This window comes from Salmo salar, chromosome 29 (genome assembly GCF_965601325.2).
Source record: "Salmo salar chromosome 29, fSalSal1, whole genome shotgun sequence".
NCBI lineage: Eukaryota > Metazoa > Chordata > Actinopteri > Salmoniformes > Salmonidae > Salmo > Salmo salar.
This window is the reverse complement of record NC_138319.1, coordinates 16263048-16281930: the sequence shown is the minus strand read 5'-3', so window position 1 is coordinate 16281930 and position 18883 is coordinate 16263048. Positions and strand designations below refer to the sequence as shown.

At 43.4% G+C, this 18883-nt stretch overlaps 1 protein-coding gene and 1 long non-coding RNA gene across 2 annotated transcripts; both read right to left on the bottom strand.

Moving 5' to 3' along the window:
• Nucleotides 1-357: 357 nt before the first annotated feature.
• On the bottom strand, nt 358-3857 carry LOC106590205 (uncharacterized). The gene is made up of 3 exons (XR_001325019.3): nt 3643-3857; nt 2771-2898; nt 358-2648 (listed from the first exon to the last, which is right to left on the bottom strand). It is a non-coding gene; the product is annotated as an uncharacterized LOC106590205 (long non-coding RNA).
• Nucleotides 3858-8228: 4371 nt separating this feature from the next.
• On the bottom strand, nt 8229-18153 carry cdk13 (cyclin dependent kinase 13). The gene is made up of 14 exons (XM_014180963.3): nt 16192-18153; nt 14657-15199; nt 14367-14534; nt 14090-14229; nt 13732-13902; nt 12692-12881; nt 12422-12478; nt 12144-12245; nt 11944-12021; nt 11672-11788; nt 11431-11562; nt 11097-11296; nt 10447-10917; nt 8229-10207 (listed from the first exon to the last, which is right to left on the bottom strand). The coding sequence occupies exons 1-14, from the start codon at nt 17328-17330 to the stop codon at nt 9528-9530; spliced, it is 4188 nt and encodes a 1395-aa protein (XP_014036438.3). The 5' UTR covers nt 17331-18153; the 3' UTR covers nt 8229-9527.
• Nucleotides 18154-18883: the final 730 nt, after the last annotated feature.

Sequence of the window (18883 nt, the reverse complement as noted above, 5' to 3'; positions counted from 1 at the left end):
TTCTTCAATGTGGCAGATAGTGTGGTCCAAAAGGGTAACTTCACTAGAATTCTTTAACATACTGTGAATAGTCAATGTCTCTACCTCGGAACTGCAGCTCAATTTCTCACACACACACACACACACACACACACACACACACACACACACACACACACACACACACACACACACACACACACACACACACACACACACACACACACACACACACACACACACACACACACACACACACACACACACACACACACACGAGAGACTTGGGTCACTCTGTTTTCATGAATATATGATCTGGGTCTATAAGTGTTGAACATCCAAAATATTTTCCGAAAATAAAGCTCAAGCACCAAGGAGATAAGACAGCATTTGTGTGTTACATAAATTGCATAGTTTATTTACAAAAATGTAAATTTACAAAAAAACACACTGCAATTTGACATACCAGGTATCAAGAAATGGACTTGAAAAATTAAAATCATTTTGTTGCCCATCAATATTACAAATGTACAGTATCATATTTATGCACATATATACTATGTTAACTAATAACAAAGAAAAGTTTTGGAATTGGCCTAATCAAGACCAAATTAAATCTGTGTGACATGATACGCCTTGGATTGACCATTTTAGAATGTCAGTATACTAGCTAATACACAGTGCAGGTTTTAATCCTGACCAGAGGGACTGCCTAAGTACCAAATTTTCCTAGGTATATTTAAAACAGCATAATTCTGCGGTTCTGTTGAGAACTGGCAAAATGTTTCACAAACTCATCCATGTTGAGGGAGCGTACCCTCCTTGACTCAACACTGAGAATTCCGAGGTGATTTAACCTGTTATCAACCATTGTTGTCCTGAGGTGGGTTTTAATCAGTTTTAAAGCTGAGAAGCTTCTCTCGCAAGAAGCACTACTGACTGGTGTAACAACAGAAATCTTAAGTCGAAATAGCTCATGAAAGACCTCTTTCAAGTAGAGTAGACGGTCTGTCCCTTCCACTTTTCTCTCTCCTATCAAGATGCCTATCAAGAAGCCACTTGGTTTGGTGAACCTCATGTTTGAGGTCCTCTAAATCTGACTCAAAGGTCTGAGCAAAGGCAAATAGAGGCTCCTCATTCAAGAATGTTGTACTCTTTGGGTTGAGAGACTGGACCCCTTGCATTATCACACAATTCTTCTTTGAAAAACGCCTCTGCAGCTCAGCTGTGAGACTGTCAAGCACCTGATAAAAGATATCTCTTTGGAAGCTCTCACCATCACTTTGATCACAAATTTTCTGTCCTACAGTGCTCATCATCAATGAGTCGTGAAATCTTAAGCTTGTTTTAGGCTGTCTTTTACACACTGTTTGTACACTTATTTTGCAGTGCTCTGAAATCTTTTCAACCTCTGTCCATAGTTCTCCAAAGTAACCCTCACTTCTGAAGTCCTGTAATGTGTCTGTAAGGGCACCTACTAGATCCACAGCCCTTGCTAGGTCAAGAGAGCTTGACTGGAGCATGTCCGAAAGACATTTGGTATCACCAAGCACTTTACAAAAGGTAACCAAAAGCCCTATGAAATGTAAATATAACTGATCTATCACCACTATTTTCAAGTGTGATATCCTGTAGCACTCTCAGAACTGCCTCAGGCACTGATTTTACAGCATCGACAAGAACCAAATTCAAACAATGTGCATTACAGTGCACATAAAATGCAAATCTTGCACTGTTTTTAATCCATGCAGACACACCAGAATGCTTTCCGCTCATGACGGATGCACCGTCATAGCCTTGCCCCACAAGATTATTTCTGTAGTCCAGAACATGTTTTTCAAGGCAATCAATTATAATTTTTGTGAGACCTGCTGCATCTAAGCTTTTAGCTGACTGAAAGTGTAAAAAGCTTTTGTGGATGGCCCCGTTGTCATAGTACCTCACAACTAAAGACTTTTGTTATTTTTTCTTTAAATCTTTGGTTTCATCTGCAATTACATGAAAAACTTCACTTTCTTTTACTTCTCTTATTATTTCACTTTGTACCATCTCAGCTAAGCCCTCAAGAACTTCGTTCTGGATTTGGTGGCTTGTGTACTTAGCATTTCCACATGCATTCATCCTTTTCTCTATGAGAGTGTCATGCTTTGCTATTTCTTCTAAGATTGTCCAAAAATGACCCCTGTTGTGAGAGTCATCAGACTCTCGATGACCTCTGTGCTATATTTTCAGTGGCAGTTAATAGGAGCACATCTGCAATTGTTTTAATGTAAGTACAGTTTTCCTCCACTTTCTTTTCCGGTCCTCATTTATGACATCTAACATTGATGAGTTGCTGTCAATAGCCCTTTTATGCTGATTCCAAGCATACATAGCATTGATATGATGCTCTGCCTTCGAATAGAGCTTAAACCCAGAATCTTTAAACAGCGCCTTTTTTCCAGTTACAAAAACCTGACTGTGATGTGAAGGCAGATTCAGGTGTATTGGGCAGAGAAAAATGCCTACAGGCAAACAATAAGTCAAATCTTGATTTACAGAATATTCAAGTCATGAATTGTCCTTATACCAGGAGCTGTTGAAAGCCCTTTTCCTAGTACCAAGCTGAGTACTGGGAAATATTTTCAAACACAGCTGTACAGGACCTTCTTCTCTGGATCTTGAAATGTCTGAAATACACATTAAATAATGTGTCATCTCTCTATGGAAATGTATAATTAAGGGATGCACAATATTAGATACTAACAGCTGCTAACTAAAATGTGTAGTTTAAAGTATAGGCCTGGCCTACCATTGGGTCCTTTTGGAACAGCATATCTGGTGCTTGATGCAGTTGGGGGGGCTCGATGACATCTCCTGGCAGCTCTGGCTCACTGTCTTGCTCAGAACCAGAGGTCTCTGTGTCATCCCTTGATACATCTATTACATTAAAATAACACAAGAACCATTAGTGTATAATCACAATAAAAATGCCACAGCCATCAAAACAAGAACACACATGAATCAACAACCAACATTTTAAAGTGAGGCTTAATCTGACAAAATCATCTATTACAAGCTGAAGCTAAACTTAAATTCTGAACTGGGCATGTGACTGACTGCCTGGTAGATGCTCTGACCTGGTGGTGGTAGACTGGGTCCTTGTGAAGTCTGACCACACTGACTCTGACTAGCCTCATGTAAGGAGCTGCTCTGGAGTCCGGTGGTGATCCAAGGGCTGGGGTCTGTTTGCACCTTATCTGCCTGTTTATGCTTCTTTAAAAATAAGTCTGATATCTCTCCCTTTCTTTTCATGTTTAATTGTGGTAATATTTTGAGTAACGTTAACAGATTGATAATAACAATTGTTTGTATTGAGTTCCAGTACGAAAATCTAACTGAGTTAATGGATTTCAAATTGCTGAACACTGACAGCTGTAGCCTACTGGTTACCCCACATTAGCTAAACATTCGTATACTGTAACTTACGACACTGCACTGTATATGCGTGTATTACTAGCACAGATTTAAACATAATGTTAGGCTAAATTGGGAACCGATCTCTCTTATCTGATTAACTGTCTGTTAATGGAGCCAAAGGTCTAACGTTAACTTACACAGCAACTCAACTTTCGTAAAAGTTGTTCAGGAAACCTAAACCCGATGCTAAACCTTAAAACTTACTTCACTATATCATGCTTTCGCCAAGCGTGAAAAGAGCTCGTGGAGCTGTGGAAATATTCTCTCTTCTTCTTCTGTATGTTCTTCTTATTCTTCTGTATCTCGCAACCAACGAATATTCTCTCTTCCTCGATTATAAAAATGCACCGCCGAATGTCAAAATAAGTGCTTCTTTCAACAAGAGGTGAAATGGGATGGCAATCAGCATCAAACTGTCAGTAGCGAATAAAATGTTGGGGTGGCACCCGGGTGGCCAATCAGATGTCAGGGGTGTCCAGTGCCACCCCGGACACCCCTCTGGCTCCGCCCCTAGGTGCAGATGCTTCGATTTCAAAATGATTTGGAGAACATAAAACGTTAACGCACTGAATATACACTGGATTAATCAGTAAAATAAAACCAGTGCTTTTAGATGCGTGAGATATAAGAGGTGTGGTGTGTGAGCGTGAGAACTGGATGCGTGTGTCTCACGGACAATGCGTGAGAGTTGGCAGCTGTATCCCACTTAAGGTCTTATTCGGGATAAGCTGTTTACATGCACCTTTGATATCCCATTCAGGAGTATCCCTGTATCCATGAATAAACAGAATATTCCTGGTTGAAGTTCATATGGGTTAAATGGAATAGTAACTGAAATATGGACATTCACTGTAGGCCTATAACCTCTCACATGTAATTTAATATTAACTCCTGCAGAATTATACATTTCCTGGAGTAAAATCATACAACAAATGTTAATTTTGTCTCGGGAACAGGAGTGGAGAAATATGATTTCTTTCTTTCAGCATCTCTTGAGAAAACGCGAAGGCGTGTGTAATGTGTTATCTTTGACACCGTTATGCAAGCGGACTAGTTCAACCACATAAAATATGCGCCCAAGATGAACTGAAGTCTTATAAACGTGTTTAATCGTTTTCTCAGCTTTTAATTTCCTTAACACTGGTCAAACTGATGACATTGGACATTTTGCACATGACCAATCTTTCCACTGTTTTGGAGCTATTGCATTTTATCCCGGTCTCCAAACGAAACAGACAACTTTACCAGTGTTAACTATCGATATAAGACATTATTCTGGTAAGCACTAGTTTATTTAGTCTTCTAGGTCAACGATTTATGACAGAAGAGTAGTTGCATGTTTCTAACTATAGTTGACAAATGGCCTACCAAATGTCCAAAAGTATATGGCCTACCAAATGTTGGAAATTATAAGGAGAAACGTGTCTAAATTAGGAGTGAAAGTACCCACTATGTTATGTGGTTCAGTACGGAGTATCAGCAAAATAAATTGTTATTGAATTATTATGGTAGATCGAACTGCGCAGGTAGCCTACTTTTTGAAGTGATTTGTTTGACAATCAGATGAAAACATCATTACAAAACACCACAGACTGTACAACACATATGATATGTGCAACTGAGCCTGTGCAGGCCGCAAGAAAACAACAGTAAACAAGATAAGATGTTTACATGCCCCAGTATCCCATCTAAGATATGCATATCCCAGGCATCTTATCCTGGTTTCACATACGCAGGATTACAAGCTTAATCAGGTTATTGTAAACGGGATATGATGTTTATATGCGTCAACTCAAAAATAGAATACTTGAGTATCCCGAATAATAACGGATATTGGTGTGCATGGACACGTGGTCAATGGAGAGGGGGAAGCATTGAGCTAGCCTGCAACTTCACTTCCTGGAGTAGCTCAAACAGCACGTTAGGTCTCCATGAGATGCCATCTTAACTGACTTAATTTGGCTTCAGTGCTCTTCACGTGCATGGGGCCGGATCGGCTTTGTCCATTCATATACAGTCATTGGTCAGGGTGGTGAAAGCCCTTTTCTGACTGAAAGCAAAGACTATCTATTATATTGTTGAGAATGTCGAGTGACAGCTCTAACAATGGAAATAAATGTCCTCAAAGATGGAAGGCAAGCGAGAGGAGGTTAGACAGGGGGGCCATTCTAGCCAATGACAGGGCAGATACGTGTGGAAACAATATATAATGTTTTTTTTTTTTTTTAAGTAACCGAAATGCCAATGATCATGCTGTTTAATCAGCTTCGTGATATGCCACACCTGTCAGGTGGATGGATTATCTTGGCAAAGGAGAAATGCTCACTAACAAGGATGTAAACAAATTTGTGCACAAAATTTGAGAAGCTTTTTGTGCGTATGGAACATTTCTGGGATCTTTTATTTATTTTATTTCAGCTCATGAAACCAACACTTTACATGTTGCGTTTATATATATTTTGTGTTTGCTAGTGCATTCGTAACAACCCTACCATTACGAAACTTCTATTTGATCAAATAAGCCTCACATAGCAAATGAGCAATTACATTTTTTGTTGACCAAATTCGACACTCTCATTGACCTCCATCTAAAAACTCCTCACTTCATGGTCTTATTTTCATGGAAAGATTTTGTAGGACCTCTCTGCTGAAAGCTATTGATGAGTCGTCCGCGAACAAACTGGTCTTTTTGAACGGCTCCTTTTGGTGAACGTTGGGAACCGAATGATATCGGTGAGAGACGTTCGTTCGTTTGACACCCTGATTTACACACTGCTAGCCTAGTAGGCCTACTGCATTTTGAGCTTCAAAACAACCATTATCTGCAAATACGTTACAAAATCATTTTCTGAAGATGGTAAATCCTCAATGCAGATATCATAAATAGTGGGGAGAGCACATCACTCTGGTCCATGCTCATTTTTAAGTCGTGAATAAAAAAATAAAAAATTGCAGGCGATCTAATAACTGCATTTGAACGTGCATATCACGATCTGACATAATGGTTGCCTACCTTTTGGGCTTTACATTAGAGATTATCATTTTTTTTATGGTTCTAGGTCGATATTCAAGTTTTTGAATGAAGAGCCGTTTGTGAGCAAAATTATGCTCCTCTTTTACGTGAAGGAGCCAAATGATGCGGCTCAGTGAAAAGACCCTGACTGTCCCTCACCAATAAAAGCACGTTTCTGACATCTGCCCTGCTCGTGCTGGAGTCCTACAATCACTGACGTCTCAGGAATATTGAGTGCTGACATAATATTGACTGGCGTAACCTTGACCAATAAGAACTGAAGGAAAGTTCGGGTCTTGTAAATAGAGCCGCGTTCATGTGCTAGTTGCAAAAAACAAACAAACAAAAAAACGAAAAAGTCAAAAAATTTAAATATAAAAATATAAAAATTCTGACTCGTTCGTGAACAAGTATAGGACAAGGACAAGTATGAGTAAGTGCATGGTCCTTACTATTCGCCATTGAAGTTGGCATTTAAAATGGTTAAGGTAAAAAGGTTAGGGTTTGGTAAGAGTTATGGGCAAGGCTAAAGTTTAGGGTAGGGACTTCCCAATGATCGCGGATAGCAATCCGTAACTGCATATGTGGTGTGTCTGAAAGTGGGCTTTGCGAAATAAGTTGAAAGATCAACATAAGTGGGTGTATGGAAACATAGCAGCTAATTGGGCAGATTGGATGTCACTCAAGACTATTTTGCATGACCGCTTATTGCTTCCTTGTAGCATTTTAGCTAAGCCGGTTAGGATAATTAACGTATCCGGTTGGGAGAATTAACGTAGCCGGTTAGGATAATTCACCAGGCAGGTTAGGATAACTAACCTAGAATGTTAGGAGAATGAGGTTAAGGTTAGGGAAAGCGTTAGGATTAGCTAAAAATACTAGGAACAGCAAGCTGCCGCGTAAAACGGTCTTGAGTGACAACCAATCTGCCCAATTAGCTGTTAGGTTTCCATAACCCACTTATGTAGATCCTCCCACTTATTTCGCAACGCCCACTTTCAGACACACTCCACGTATGCGGTTAGCCATTTCTCGAATAGGATGCTGAGCTGCCAAACAAGAAGCTCAACCATAGCTGACTGAAGCTGGCCGTTTTTACATAGATATTATTTCAAATTAAATTTAGTCCGATAGGTCTACTTCGACTCTTTTCAATTGAAATAAGCTTAGACTAATGCTCAAACAAAGCAGCGTGTAAAACACACATTTCACCACTAAATGGTGTTAACTAAATGTTCTATATTATCACAAAATAAAGGCTCTATTGCTTCCTCCTTGATCTCAAAAGTAGAACATTATTCTGTAAAAGGCAAAGAGAAAATGGAAGTAGCCCATGCATCTGAAGTTAAAATTTCTAAATTGTTTTGGAATGAGACACATAAAACAATGTTCACTAGTGGTGGGTACCAATATCGATATGACCAAAGCTTATCATGATATCGGGTAAAAGAGCATACATGAATGTTCCTGTAGGCACAAAACTACCTCACAGTCTACTACGGGTTTCCCATTGTATTCAAACTTTTGGGGTAGGTTAGGCCCCAAGAACATTCACACATGCCCTAACAGGGAAGAGCGGGCCAAACTTCCAGTAGAAAGGTGCTGCAAGCTCATTGACAGCTACAAGAAGCATTTGTCAGCAGATATCTTGGCCAAAGCCTGTGCAACCAAGTATTACTCTTGGGTGTAGGCAGCAACATCAATATAATCTACCCATATGCTATAGTAACTGCCCAGAAATAGATGCAGCAATATCAATAGCATCTGAAGAAATACATTTCATCATATTCATTTATTCAGCTTAAATGTGTAGTTGTAGATTTCTTTACAGTGGAGTATGGCTGAAGTCAGTTGTGTTTAATGCTTATTTCTCTACCTCACAAGCCATCAGCCTGGGATTTGTAGACATTTCTACCAGAGTAATGACTTACACCTTTCAGCTCTGAGAGGAGCAAAGGGCCTTAACGGTAGATCTCCAGCAAATTCTTATTCTGGGTGGTTTTCTTGACTTCCTTTCAGGTGGTTCCTGCCTTTGTCATCCATGTCTTCTTTTGGCAGCCAACCTTCCAACCAAAAATAGTATTGCATAGAAAAATAAAGACAAAGCAATCATCCATCTATGTCGTTCATTAGTTGAACTTCTCTAGTATGCTATCAATTTACATCAGAAAATAGCCAAATATCAGTTCAGTAGTTGGTTGACTTGCACTGTCCTCCAGTGGTTAGTGTGTTCTACATGTTCAGGTATGATTCTTTGATGATCGACAGTCAAAGTAAGACAAAAAAAAACTGTTGGCATTTCTTTAATAAACATATGACCCCCCCCCCCCCCCAAAAAAAAAACATTTTAGTACAAAAGTATTTTTTGAAGTTGGGTTACATGTCTCCTTTTGTTTTACAATGGCTATTGGCAGAGGGCTTGTGGAAATTAAAGTGAACATGGCCTTCCTCCATCAAGTCAATCACTAGCTATCAGTTTTACTGCAGACACCCATGTGCCGCCAGTCTTTCAGGCGCCAATCCTCTTCAAAAACAAACCCCACCTTCAAGGTCAGGAGCCCGATCAACTGAGCCCTACTGGTTTCAACATATGCTTGGCCCAAAATAAAAAAAACATTGGTAATTTTCTAAAAGTTGTGCAGATAGCACTTCATTTCATACCTAAATCGTTATCGCCTACTTTAGTCAGTAGTGCAAAACAGTCTGCTCGGAAGCAATTAAAAGAAAGGCTTGGGTACATATTTAAAAGCAATACCTAGCCTGGTAAATGTACACTCAAAAATGTAAAAGCTTAATTTAAAAGACAGTAGTAGAATACATAAACAAAAAAACTATATGAAACGGTATGAGCAAAAAAAAGCCCCCTCTATACAACCCCCCTTCTGCAACATACCCCACATTCCAGATACAGGAGGAATACAATGCTTTACACAGATTTTTGTATTTATTATTACAAATCAAGTGTGCATTTCCAGATCCCTCTGGTCTAGCCTGAGAGGGTTTGGGCTCAGTTTCTTTTGAGTCCACAAGTCTGAGGTGTCCATCATACCCCGCCCATTCCCTATGCCACAGCCAATCAGAAAGGGAGGTGTCGTCCTCGCATGGCTGCAGAGTTCACATGTGGGTTGAAGCCAAGGGGCATAGGTGGGGCCACAGCCTGGGAAGGGGAGCTCCAGGACTGGCCCGGAGGAGGGATGGGCGGGGGAGGGGTAGCATGGTTATAGAGGTGGATGCTGGTGGGGTTGGGCTTCCCTTCCACAGGCAAGGAGGGGCTGTGATTGTACTCAAAGCGATGGTCTTTGTCACCGCTGAACACCATGCTGCTAACACCTCCACCTCTGCCTGAAGGGAAGGGCTCCTGGAGTGAGGTGGCCAGGGACCCGGTAGCCGAGGACTGCTGAGTGCTGCTGCTGAACACTTCCCTCAGGTTGTGGGGGGGCAGGCCACCCCCCAACATGTGGCCCATGTAGCAGTCGCCAAAACCTGCAGGAGGGAAGGGTGGAGGGGGTGGGCGGCTGTAGTCACCGCCATAGCTGGGTCCTTCTGTGCCAGGGAGGGGTGGGTAGTCTGGCTCCGGGAGCCTTCCTCCCTCACCAGCTCCACCTGAGGTTGGCATAGGCGGCAGGTGGCCCGTCTTATGCGCCATCTTCTGCCTGTAGTCCAAGTCCTCGCAGCGGGGAGGGGGCTCGGGTGGTTCAGGGGGTCTCTGGTCGGGGGGGAGGATGGGTCTGGAGGAAACGCCGCTCCCCTCGGACACTACGGGGGAAACCACAAGACATGATGTTAGTTCAAGGCAAAGGGATAGTTCTCGGCCTACTTTGCAAGTTCGTATTCTACCATAGGGATATCCAAAATTAAAACCATTGTGTACAGAATTTGAGACAAATAATCCTTATGGATAGTCACAGCAGTGAATACAAGTCTATACACATAATTTCTGCTTGCAAAAAATGAGGTTAAAGATACGTCACAATATTCTCTATATGAGTAGTTACCTGGCGAGACAGGGACAGGCTCTGGGGGCTGCTTGGGCTCAGAGGGTGGCGGAGGAGGTCCTCCTGCTGGTGCATTTGTGCCGTCTGCATCGCCAGCTTCCTGCCTCTGCTGGGCCTGGAAGAGCTGGGCCAGCAGCATGGTGACTGCCGTCTGGGTGGCTGCCGACGCCTCCCCATCAGGCTTACCCTGCGATGCCGACGAGGGATGCGGCGATGGGGGCTTGGGCATGGGGGGCGTGCGGGGTGCTCCACCTGACTGAGGGAGCTTGTGGGGCTTGAGTGGAGGGTGTGGCTCCGGAGGCCGGTCGGAGTCAGAGTGTTCTGGCGGCAGGACCTTGGAGAGCTGCTGTAGAGTCTCGGGGTTGACCTTGGCAATCTGGGCCGGGTTGACAGCGCTCTTGGACTGGCCAAGCAGGTTGAGAAGGACTGCCAGCTGTTCCTGGGTCAGCTGGGAGTTGGGAGCTTTTGAGTCTATGGGAGACAAAAGAAAATATATTTAAGCAATTTACTAAAAAGTACCTCTTAATTCACTCCAAGTTGTTATTAGTCGTTGCAATATAAGCCATTAAAGTGAGTGTGTAACTGACAAGGTGTGAGGCCAGTATGGAGGGGTGGCTTTGCGGTACTAGACTAAAGGCCCATTCACTCACCCAGTAGGGCTGAGGCAGCCACAGGCTGGACTTTGAGCCCCCCAGGCGGAGGGAAGCCCTGGGGGGTGTTGCTGCGACTGTCATCTCCCAGCCCCAGCTCCTTACGGGGAGCCTTGGGGGCTGACAGCTCCTCTGGCATCTGCTTCTGCCTCCGCCGCTTCTTACTCCACAACTCGTGGCAGTCCTGCCACAGGGGGAGACTGGAAGAGAGAGATGGGGAGAGGACAGGAGACAAAATGGAAATAAGGAGATCAAAGGCTGGGTCATCACAAAAATTATATTCTACAGTAATGAATCACAGACTATGAAGTAAAACGCCTTTGGCCAAACATACTCTGGTGGGGGCATCTTGGTTGGGTCCACGTCTTTGAGGAACTCACTGCTTAGCGCCGCCTCGGCAGCACAGCGCTTACTGGGGTCCAGCGCCAGCATGTGGTCAAACAGGTCCAGGGCAGAGGGTGGTATACTGACCAAAGAGAAACACGAAGTGGTTAGTCAAACACAGGATAATAACATTCTTCTCGTATACCAATGATGACCCCAATTACTGAATTAAAACAAGCAGATCAACTCACAAAGCAAACTCTTCTCGCAACCGCCGCCGGTACTGTTTCTTTGGTTTCATGGTGTTGAAGTAGGGCAGCTTGATGACATCTGGCCACACAGCGGGGCAGGGGCTGCCACAGATACGACTGGAAGGGAGAAAAGCCAAAGGCTAGTGTTCAATATCATGCCCTAACAAGAAGACTGTCCAACGAGATAGCTGAAGGTCTTTCAGACCGTTAAAAGGGATACTGAGGATAAGAAATTGACGGATTTATAGTACCCTTCTCGGACAACAACGTACCTGATCAGCTCTAACTGGGCAAGTTCCTGATTGGCTTGGAAAATGGGCTTTTTTGTGAACAGCTCCCCCAGAATGCACCTGATTTAAGACAAAAACAGGGTGAATGCATGATCCTCTTTATAGAACCATCTGTCCTCGGTTCAAGAATCATGAATCTCAGCCAGTGAAACACCACACCAAATCGTAGGTGTGTCTCTTACCCGCAGCTCCACACATCAATGGCAGGTGTGTACCTCTCCTCCCCCAGTAAAAGCTCTGGGGGTCTGTACCACAGGGTGATCACCTTGTTGGTGTACGGTCGGCTACAAGACAGGGACAGAAAAATACATAAGTATCAAAAATATCCTCATCATCCACAACAAAACACAGTTGAGACCAATATGCTTGATGAAGCAAAACAGTCATAGATAAAGTAATACATCTGAAAAGCCAATAACTATTGGCAGCAATCAACTCTAAGCCATATCGGGACACTTACCTCTCCTCAGAGTTATAAAGTCGAGCCAGTCCAAAATCTGCCAGCTTTATTTGACCCCTGGCGTAGAGAACAGAACACCGCATTAACGTGACATCCGACTCCTGTCAGACATTGCAACTGATTCCGCAGCGGATATAAATTGTTTTTCATTCTTTGACTATCCTGGTCCCAGATCTGCTTGTGCTTTGGCGTGATAATGACCATAGGAGTTGACAAGACAGCAGCGACAGATCTGGGACCAGCAGGCTAGCTATCCTGAGGAGCACTCACTTGTTGTTAAGCAAGATGTTGGAGCACTTGATGTCCCTGTGCAGGAAGTTCTTCTTGTGGCAGTAGTCGAGGCCCTCCAGCAGCTGCCTCATGAAGGACTTGATGTGGCTCTCGTTGAAGTGGACCAGGCCAGACTCCAGCAGCCCCATCAGGTCATGGTCCATGTATTCAAACACCAGGTAGAACGCACCTGTAAAAGGAGAACAAATGCATGGAGAAACAATGTAGACACATGGGTCTGTATCCCAAATGGCACCCTATTCCCTATATAGGGCACTATTTTTGACCAGGGATTCTCAAAGTGGGGTACTGCATCTCAAAATATTAAAACAATTCAATTATATATCAATATATATTTTTGTACATTTTGGCCAAGAGATCCATGGGATAAATTTAGGGGGTGTAATACAATCTAATATTATTAATCTACAATGTGTTCTTAACCCTGGGCAACATGGGCCTAGGAGGCTCACAGGGATATTTTCAATTTTTGTCGACCAATTATAAAATGTTCAACTCGATACTTGGTTCATTTCCCATTGCACTGCCAAAGACATAAAACTCCTTGTATGCTATTTTTATCTCACTCCCTTTGTGCTGTTGTCTGTGCCCAATAATGTTTGTACCATGTTTTGTGCTGCTACCATGTTGTGCTGCTGCCGTGCTGCTGCCATGTTGCTGCCATGCTATGTTGTTGTCTTAGGTCTCTCTTTATGTAGTGGTGTGTCGTCTCTCGTCGTGATGTGCGTTTTGTCCTATATTTTTATTTAATTTTTAATCCCAACCCCCATCCCAACAGGAGGCCTTTTGCCTTTTAGTAGGCCGTCATTGTAAATAAGAATTTGTTCTTAACTGACTTGCCTAGTTAAATAAAGGTTAAAAAGCTGATTAATCTGATTTGCTATCACAAAAGGGGTCCCCGGCCCTAAAAAGTTATAGAACCTCTGCCATAGGGCTCTGGTCAAAAGTAGTACACTATGTAGGGAATGGAGTGCCATTTAGTATGCGGCATGATAATTCAGTGGGTTTGTCATATGGACCTTTGTCGTTCTTGAAGTCCAGGGCGTCCTCCTTGTCAGTGACTATCTCCTTCATGTTGATGATGCTCTTGTGGTTGAGTTGGCGGAGGATCTTGATCTCCCTGATGGCGGTGATAGGGAAGCCCTCCTTCTCGTTGTCCAGGCGCACCTTCTTCAAGGCCACCATTTCAGCTACACCACGGGGATAGAGATAAAGGGCAGAGGATATTAGAAGATACCTTTTCATACATAATCGTTACCCTGGGCATAGAAAGACTCACATTTTTATTTAAGAGTTTGAGTTTGCCAAACAGATTATTCTGTTTGGTTAAAATGTTGATGGTAAAATAATACATTGTAAGCATTTAGTAGTCCTCACCTGTATCTTTGTCTTTTGCCTTGTACACCTGGCCGTAGGTGCCTTCTCCTGTGATGCCGATGATCTCAAACTTGTCCACGCACCGCTTCCCCCAATCGATCTCAGTCTCCTTGATCTCCCCAAAGCGTGGGCCGCAGATCCTGGGAGAATGACAAACAAACCAACAAGAGATTAGGTCAAGCAGTGGTTCTCAACCCCAGGCAGTAGAGCTTATTGAGGAGCATAGGCCATTGACGTGGTAGGGTGAGACATGGAAAGTGAAGGGGCCCAGACATACTTGGGCCTGCGGCGAAGCGTGGTGGTCTTCTTCTCGTCATATGGGCTGTGAGGGGAGGAGGCGCCTGTGGGTAGCTCGGGAGGAAGGGGCAGGTCGCTCAGGAGGTGGCGGGCCTTCTGACGCTCTGCTGGATTCTTCCCTGATAGCGATGGTAAGACGTCCTTCAAGCTGCACAGGGGAGGAAAATAAGATGAGAAGTTAGGCTATGGAAAGAGGGGGACGCATGTATGAGAGTGAAAAAATGTACGACTTCCCTTAATCATAAAAACTCTTTATTATGTTCTGATTACCTGTCTGCTCCAGCTAAGTGCTCGAGGATGTTCGGGGGCAGGTGTAGAGATGTCAGTGTAGAGGCAGTTGGGGCAGTGACTCGCTCCTTCTCTTTGCCCTGTCCAGATGCTGGTACTTTCCTCTTGTCTCGTTGCACCGAGGAGACATCCTTTCCCTTCACATCTCTATCCCTGCTGGGCTTGGGGGGCTCTGTGCTCCTCTTGGAGGTCCTGTCTGCGGGGGACTGGGGCTGGCTCGACACAGGGGTCCTGGGGCCCTTCTTAGTGGCGTGGTTGGTCTTGGGGCTGGGTTGGTGGGAGCCTGCAGAGGGAACCTTGGTGGGAGTTGAGGTGTTACTGGAGCTCTTGGCCCGGGCAGCTGCCTCGGCAGCTTTGGCCTTCTTCTGCTTGCTGAGCTCGGCCGCCAGGCTGCTCTTGAAGGTCAGTGTGCTGGGGGAGAGGCTGGAGGGCCGGCTGCGGGAGCGAGAGTGGCGGTGGCGGCTGCGTGAGCGTGAGTGCCTCGAGGGGGAATACGGACTCCTGCTTCGAGACTTGCCAGATCGCCTGGAGAAAGGAGACACATGAATCTTTCATAGGAGAAAAGTTCCCTTTAAAGAGCGACTGCCTTTAAAAAGCAACAAATCCCTTTGAAAACGGCCTGTGTGGCATCGATTAGAGTCAGAAACAGTTATTCTAGTGTCGAAATTGACTAAAGTGTAAGTAGGATAATTTTGGTCATAAAGTCAGTATCCTCAACAACAAAAATAAAAGAGTTTGGAATATCCATGCATCATAACAGGTAATATGAAGGCTGGATTTAGATTGTTCAATGTCCATTTCTCCTCCAACATGGGGTGAATAGCTGCTGTGATTGCTTTCTATCCAATAGCATAGACAGTGAGACAGACCTGCCCAGCAGCTCCGACTTTTGTTTACATAAGATAACACGTCACACATTTTCTTTACTTGAGAAATACTGCAAACACCTTAGATGTAAAATTGCGTAACAAACATCCGACAAAAACAACAAAATTACAGATTTAAGTTCTCAGATTCATTATGGTTATTTTAAGGAAGTAAAATAGGCTTCCGCGTCTAGTGTCTCATGGGTGACAAATATCATTAACCAAATGCAGAGTCAGTCAGGAAACACACCAAGAATTAAATCAATTTTTTCTAATAAGCAACAGAAAAACATGTGCCAATTGGTATGCTGTCTCTTTAAAATGTTCATATTGTCTAATACACTGTTACATTAGCAGACTGCTGGAATGACAAATAAACACTTTCAGTGGCATTGAAGGCATCATTACAATCTGAATCACAATCTAGTAAAACAGTTGTACTAAATGAGTTACACAAAGCTTTGCTCTCTTGGGTGATCCAGATTCTGCCCTCAAATTTACATCAATGTCTCTCAGTACTACTAAATTCTCTCAACAACAAAAAAATACATTCATGCCACTATTTTCCCCAGGAGATTTCATAATGTGGAGGGTAACAACTATTAATAATTCGCTTTCAGACAGTACAGTAACCTCTGATCAATTGCTTACCTTACGTCTGGACTTGGGCTCAGTGACTTTCGGTATGGACTTCGTGATCGCCGACGGGTACCGTAGGGACTTGATGCAAGTTCTCCCTGTTCGAATGGACTATGTCGGCCATAACTTGGAGACCTGCGCCAGTTGAATGGGCTCGTTGGAGACCGCTTTCTTTTGTTGCTTGAGTATGAACTGGGCGACTTTGAAATGTTGTAGGCACCATAGACCTCAGAATCTCGGCTGTAGTATGTTGAAGTAGGGGACAGCCTTTTGTTCCCATAACTGGGACTTCTTCTAGATATAAACTGGTTATTATAACTACCACTGGGAGACTGGTATCCATAGGAATACGATTTCCCATGTGGGCTGTCTGCCTTGAAACCAGGACTTCTTCTGTAGGCCCCGAGTTCTTCACGGTCATCTCGGTATGATTGTGGTGCATCCCTGTATGCAGACGGGGGCTCCTTTTCAGAACGTGTCTTACTTTTGTGCCGTTTAGACTCCTTTTTGTCCAAAGACATGGGGGCCAAGGTTGTAGACGTCTTCTTGCCGTTACTGTCAATGTTTCTCGCACCGTCTCGGTTGTTTTTGGTGGCGCTCAGGCTACTACCACGAGATTTCGAAGTGTCCCTCTCACGGCTCTGGCGTTCCTTTCTTTTCGGTTCCTTCTCTTGTCTATTCCTCTCGGATGAACCACTGATTTGTTCATCCTTCCTGAGATGCAATACAGCCCTGTCTCTTCGAGACCTTCTCACTGGTGATGTCGGTCCGTTCATGCCTGTGAATTCAACTTCGCTAAGTCGGTCGACTAAAATAGTAGCATGCGGTTCTGGTTTCGGCGAAGGGCTCCCAGAAAAGCGTTCTGATTGGGAACTCACATCGTCATATTCCACTAAAGTCCGAAGTTCACCTCTTTCAAGAGTGCCTCTCCGTTCACTGTCTGGTTCATCTGGCGTATGCCATTGTGCTTTCTCCCTAGCGTGACTGTGTTTCTTTCGGATAGATGACGACCGCCTCTTCTCCCGGTGTTTCTCTCGGTGTTGAGTAGCCCCGCTTCCAGGTTTAACGTTACTGCGCCGCTCCTGTCTGGCACTTCTCTGTGCCGATGGGCTTCTTCCCCGACCCTCGCGAAACACCTCCGAGTTAGGCATTTATCAAAAAGATGTGATATATACTTTTGGTAATATTAGTTGTCTTTAGTGTTATGTTCCTTGCCACACAAAACATTTGCTACAAATTAGCTAGCAAGCTAAAGCTAACTAGCTAGTCACTATAACTGGTAGTGAGCTATTCCAAACGATAATCCATCGGATTCATCAAACAAGTCCATCCAATGTTTACCTCGACATTAATTTCTGATAATACGAGAAAAAAAAATCTAATCATTAGAATCCTGGTCTGCAATTCCAAAGATTTGCTAGCTGGCTAGCCAGAGCTAACTAGCTAGCAACTGTAGCTAACTAGCTAGCAACTGTAGCTAGCTAGGCAGTGTCTCGTAATTGCATTCCATTCCATGCTTAGTGTAGCAGGCCCAATGTCTCCTGCTCGAAAGAAAATGTTTGAGGAATATCGCAGCTCACATCGGCTTTAAAAATATATTCCCAAAGTGCTGAAAATAAGGAAAAAACATTCGCTTTTTAGGACAAACTTCTTTACGCTTGCCATTACACTCCAGTTTGGACTAACAAGGAAGTAGGTAGCTAACTAGCACGCAAACCGTAGCTTTCAAACTGAAGGCCTACTATTCTGCTGTTACGTCCAATGATGTGCAGATCAGTGTTCACGTCATTACCAAAGGAAAACTCCTGACACATTTAAGTTCCTCCACATGGGGAATGAAAATAGTCAATCTAACATATTTAAGTAATTTTTAATTCCAAATACCATACTGCGTTACTTTGCATTACCTATAGCCAGGCCAAAATATACAACCCCTAGGATGCGCCAAGAAGTGGTCACAGGGCGAGAGCCAATAACACTGAATGTGTGATTTGGTTGGAGGGAGAGGGGTATAGCCTACATGTCATATGGGACAAACAGCATCATATCAAACTATACTGAACAAAAATAAATGCAAAATGCAACAAAAGATTTTGCTGAGTTACAGTTCATAAGGAAATCAGTCAATTGAAATAATTAGGCCCAGATCTATGGATTTCACATTACTGGGCATGGGTGCAGCTATGGGTGGGCATAGGCTCACCAATTTGGGAGCCAGGTCCAGCCAATCAGAATGAGTTTGGAACATTTCTAGGATTTTTTATTTCAGCTCATGAAACCAGCACATTACATGTTGCGTTTATATTTTTGTTCAGTATAGGTATATTAATAACTCATCCATTGACGCTTGTATTCCGATTTTCGCCCAGCGTCACCATTTGAGTGTCAGGGGGCTAGGCACAAGGCACTAGACAGGCTACAATTACTATTCCTCACTGGTGAAGATTATGCAACTAAACACTGCATGAGTTGACTTCGCAAGTAAGCATTTCACTAGAAGTTCTACACCTGTTGTATTCGGCACATGTGCCTAATACAATTTGATTCAGCCAAAACAAATGGTGGAAAGAGAACGTATCCCATTAATGGGTCATTTTAGTTTGCAATGTCTACTGTGAATATTACATTTAAACAAAATATTAAAAATAGTCTATTTACAGCTGTGTTGCACTGATTGTTCTGTTATTGCAATGTAAATCTCAGA